General features: G+C 46.4%; 2 protein-coding genes across 2 annotated transcripts in view; both read left to right on the top strand.

Moving 5' to 3' along the window:
* The window catches only part of ERN1 (endoplasmic reticulum to nucleus signaling 1), a 25,338-nt gene extending 23,660 nt beyond the window's left edge, over nucleotides 1-1,678 (top strand). The window contains exons 18-21 of the mRNA XM_009697362.1: nucleotides 37-164; nucleotides 800-923; nucleotides 1,184-1,251; nucleotides 1,472-1,678. Of these exons, the coding sequence (XP_009695664.1) occupies nucleotides 37-164; nucleotides 800-923; nucleotides 1,184-1,251; nucleotides 1,472-1,678 (527 nt within the window). The remainder of the gene's footprint in view (nucleotides 1-36; nucleotides 165-799; nucleotides 924-1,183; nucleotides 1,252-1,471) is intronic.
* Nucleotides 1,679-3,768: 2,090 nt separating this feature from the next.
* The window catches only part of LOC104159454 (sterile alpha motif domain-containing protein 9-like), a 7,261-nt gene continuing 6,356 nt past the window's right edge, over nucleotides 3,769-4,673 (top strand). Inside the window, exons 1-2 of the mRNA XM_009697363.1 lie at nucleotides 3,769-3,972; nucleotides 4,274-4,466. Of these exons, the coding sequence (XP_009695665.1) occupies nucleotides 3,769-3,972; nucleotides 4,274-4,466 (397 nt within the window). The remainder of the gene's footprint in view (nucleotides 3,973-4,273; nucleotides 4,467-4,673) is intronic.

The following is a 4,673-nucleotide window of genomic DNA, read 5'->3' as shown; positions in this document are numbered from 1 at the left end:
CCTACAGCCTACGAATTATCACCCTTTTCCTTGCAGAAGACATAGTTGCTCGTGATTTAATAGAGCAAATGATAAACATGGACCCTCAGAAACGTCCGTCTGCCAGCTCAGTGCTAAAACACCCATTCTTTTGGAGTTTAGAAAAACAGCTCCAGTTTTTTCAGGTTTGTGTTGACCTTTCCTATCCTTTCAGTTCTAAGGACTCCTGTAGACGTTCTTCAAATCTTGAATTCAGTCACTCCTACCGTTGAGGGTGTTTGAGGAGGTGACAGAATTCACAACTGTACTGTGAGGAATGACAAAGCAAAGTTTTAATACTTGAGTGGTATCTCTTAAGACATTGGCTTAGTCTCGTAGAACACCTTTGGGGGGCGGGGGGAGCAGCTAGAGTGTGATGCTCTCAGCTCAAGTTGGAGGGAGGAAGGGCTCTAGCAGCTACAGTAGCAATGCAGGAGATGATGTTGCCTGGCGGGTTTTCAAGAACGGGGTAGCCCACTGTAGTGAAGATGCACACCTAATCCTGATGGGGGTGGGAACTGGCTGAGGACCCGAGGTTCTTCCCAGCCCTGTATTCTGCTGTGTGATAAAAAGGCTCTGGCAGATGGTGAAACAACTCATCATCTCAGAAACTTCTGTATCCCAGTCCCGAGCACGAGCCACTGTATTGCACTTCGTCATGGAGTGAAGTAGAGTCATAACTCCATTATCAGGACAGGCTGTAACTGGCCAGAAGCAGCAATTTTCAATTGTTGGGAAAAGCTTGGAAATAAAACTGAAATAACATGAATGTCTCTTCCAGGATGTTAGTGACCGGATAGAGAAAGAATCTTTAGATGGTCTGATAGTCAAGCAATTAGAAAGAGGCGGAAGAGAGGTGGTGAAAATGGACTGGAGAGAGCACATCACTGTTCCTCTTCAGACAGGTAATGGATAGTATAATCAGGAGTGGAAATGAGCTACATGCTGTTCCTAGTTTGCCGGGACAGGAAAGTAAGGATAAACACTGCCTCAGTTTTGGCACGTGACCTTGCCTTGTCAGCAAAGTATTTCTTCAAATTAAAGTACATGTTTATATATTGAAACACACCTACAAGGATATGTGACTGTGGGCAGACGTACCTTACTCTTGAGGCCAGCAACTGGAACTTCATCAAAATGCGAAATCTTGTCATTTCTTTTGCAGATCTTCGAAAATTCAGATCCTATAAAGGAGGCTCAGTACGGGATCTTCTGAGGGCAATGCGAAATAAGGTAAAGGACTTCCCTGAGCACCACACATGCTATGGTTCTGCCTTCTTTTGCTCTTTGTTGCCAATCTATGTCTGCCTTACCTTGTTTTAGGTATTGAGCTCCTTTACGACAGACTAAAACGAGGTTACTTTGCCCGTGAAATAGACAGCTCTATTTAAAAGGGGATCCTTGAACACATGTCCTCTGACCGAGCTTTTCCCTATTCTTTTTTCCTTTACAGAAGCACCATTACAGAGAACTGCCTCTCGAAGTGCAGGAGACCCTGGGCTCCATCCCAGATGATTTTGTGTGTTACTTCACAGCTCGTTTCCCTCACCTGCTCCTACACACCTACAAGGCTATGCATATCTGCTGCCAAGAAAGACTCTTTCAGCATTACTACAGTCAGGACGCTGCAGAGGTGAGCCTTGCAGGAGAGACTGTTTGAGAGGAGAAGGATGGAGCTTTCTTCTCTGGGACCAACATTCCAAGCACAGGGCTGTGAAACAGGCCTACCTTTAGCAGGGAAAAGTGGGATCAAAGAAAGAGTTGAATTCTCCCTCTTTGAAGAAACCAAGATTCCAAAAAGTGCCTTGTACCTCTGCCCGCGCTGGATCAGGAGATGGTAGGAGCCCACAGAGCGAGTGGTAACTTCAGAAAAGCAATGAACCCTGGTGATGGAGTTACTCCAAAGCAGTTTTCAAGACAGTGAAAACAGAGAGCAAAAACTGGATAGAACCGTCACCCAGTATCCCTGTACTGTACGTGATTTTATAACTGATGGGTTTTACTATAAAGAATCAAAATAAATAGAGTGATTGAAATCATATAATTACTAGGGACTGGGATCTGCAAAAGGAGCCTTTTAGCTGTAGCAAATCATCAGAACCTGCCATTGCACTACTGCCACATTATGCATTAGGCACACCACAGTGATTGTAAAGGGAATCATTTATGATTATCCAAAAAAACAGTAGAGAGAGTACAATTTCTGTGTAATCAGTACTACCCTGGAAAACTAGTCCCTCATACTTGAGCAGTTACAATGAAGTGCTAAAAAATACTGACTTGAAAAAAATCAGGAAAACGTTTACCTATTTTGAAAATAAGCCTCATATTGTTTAAGTATCAACCAGTATTCACAGAAGAGCTTGCACAGTCCTTGATAAATCACAGTATCAGAACAGATCTACACAGGTAACTTGAGAAAAATACACTGATGTGAGCTGTGAGTTGCTGGTGACAGGCTGACGATTCATCTACTGCAAGTGTTCCCTTCTTTCTTAGAGAGAAGGGGTGCCAGCTGCAGAGCCAGAGATAAGGTGAGCCCTGGGGAAAAAGGAGCTGAACAGGAAACAATGAGAGATGTACAGAGGAATGATGCTTTTAATGGGTGTGCTAAAGCTGTAGCACCCCCCCATTTTCTGTTTGTATGGGTTGCTAATTACACACACCCCCCACCCCGTATTTTCAAAGATGCAGTATTTCTTTTCATTGGCCCTAAAGCTGTGACAAAGCATTAAGTGTGTGCGCAGGATGAAGAAACGATGACTTCTAATATAAGCGGTGTTCTTTTGCAATGTATTTATTTAACATATTTATATTTATTTAATTTTTACTACAAACTGGTATCAAATCCAAGTATAAAGCATGCCAAATCATTCTTAATCGGTTTTGTGTTTATAGTTACTCCTGTTATAACAACTGGAAGAGGAAAGTGATACTGCATCTTTCAACAGAATTCATTAAAGGAGATAGTAGAAGGTGGGAATTTGTATGACTGTGCCATTGTGGCTTAAACCAGTGCGTTATTGACAGTAATCTGTACGATTTGGTACGCACAGCTACTTTTGTGGAGCTACTTTATGGGACTCCCCCCCACCCCCCAGTTTTACAGTATGTATGAGAGCAATTTACCGAAGATGGCAACTGTGGAAGTTACATGTTTCTAAAGCTTGAAAAAAAAATAATGGTAGTTTTACCTAAGAAGATTCAAAGCCTCTTTCATATTTTTGTACGTGACATGTAAAGTTCTTTTATAAGTATGTCTACTAAATAAAGACTGTACTGAGATTAAAAAAAACCCAAACAACCAAAAACACAAAAGAAAAAAAACCCAACCCACAACTTTTAGTGACGATGTGTGCCTGGGGGAATAATGTGGACTGCTGCCATGTGTGGACTAACACAGGGCAGGGGCAGAGGGTAACGCACCTACAGCCGTGCTGACCTGCAGCAGCCCTATCCCGCCTCCCCCGGGAAGGGGCATGTGCCCGGTTTTTGAGCAGGGGCCTGCTCAGAACCAGCGTCTTCCTGGGAGCCAAAGCTACAGCTCTGAAGCAGGAAACACACACTCTTGTTACGGGGCAGGGGACAGCACTGAGCCTCCTTGAAGGCCTGCGACCCCCATTTTGTTATTCTAACAAACAATCCCCAAGCAACAGCCACTTCCAGATAGAAATGGCTGGAATCACAACATGCTCCTGTGCAGTAAAGATAACCAGAAATACCAGAATTTTTTTTTTTTTTTTGCATGAAATGAAGTTGATAAAGGACCATGAGGTTTACAGGGGCGGGGAGGAAGCCTGTAAGACAGCTTTGTCTGCTGCAGCAGGGAACGCTGAGCATGCGACTCACATCGCAAGTGCCAGCAGAGCCGTCCTGCGCCCCAGCGTTACAGAGGGTGAGGAGCCACTGGTGTTTCATGACCCTGCGACCCTCTCTTCTTCACTGTTGACTTTGGTGAGCTGGCCTGGAGCAAGCAGGTAGCCGATGGAGGGCAGCAATGGGGTGGAGCTGCCTAGTTTAAAAATACATACATATATATCCCCGCCAACAGAGCCCCAGCCCAAGCACCCTGACACGTACCGTGTTTTGCTGGGGCGGGGCCCACGGCCTTGGTGTGCACCACGGAAGGGCTTCTCCCCACGCAGTGCAAGAGGCAGGGCTTCCACAGCCCTGCTGGGAAGGGGGTGGAGACTTGGTGGCTCACCAAGAATATTTGGCCAAAGCAGTCCCCCTTTTTATTCCCGGGCATCAGTAGGACCATTTAAAAGAGTCACGGGAGCACTACAGAAACAGCCACAGCGCTCACACTCCAGCCCGCACCACAGAGCCAGCGGGCTGGCAGAGCCTGGAGCCCCTTCTGCCCTCACCTCCTTTGGAAACGTCCCTGGAAGGCAGGATCTGGCCACGGCACTGGAGAAGACGGCTCGCTGACAGGCAGGCACTGCAAGGTAAGTCCTCCCTCTGCCCCGCTGCTCCTGCATGGGGGCGGGGGGTGCAGAGGAGGTTATTCCTACCGTTACCCTTACCACCCATGGGGGGTTTGCCTTACTGGTATACCATGCCTAGGAACAGCGAGCTGCCCTCCACACAGTTCTGGTGTGTGGGACCGTCTCAGCAGCTCGGAGGGATGGGGGCACAGGCTCCTCTGCCCCCAC

This window comes from Cariama cristata, unplaced genomic scaffold, assembly GCF_000690535.1.
Source record: "Cariama cristata isolate BGI_N322 unplaced genomic scaffold, ASM69053v1 scaffold12023, whole genome shotgun sequence".
Classification (NCBI taxonomy): Eukaryota; Metazoa; Chordata; class Aves; order Cariamiformes; family Cariamidae; genus Cariama; species Cariama cristata.
This window is presented reverse-complemented; position numbering and strand designations above follow the sequence as displayed.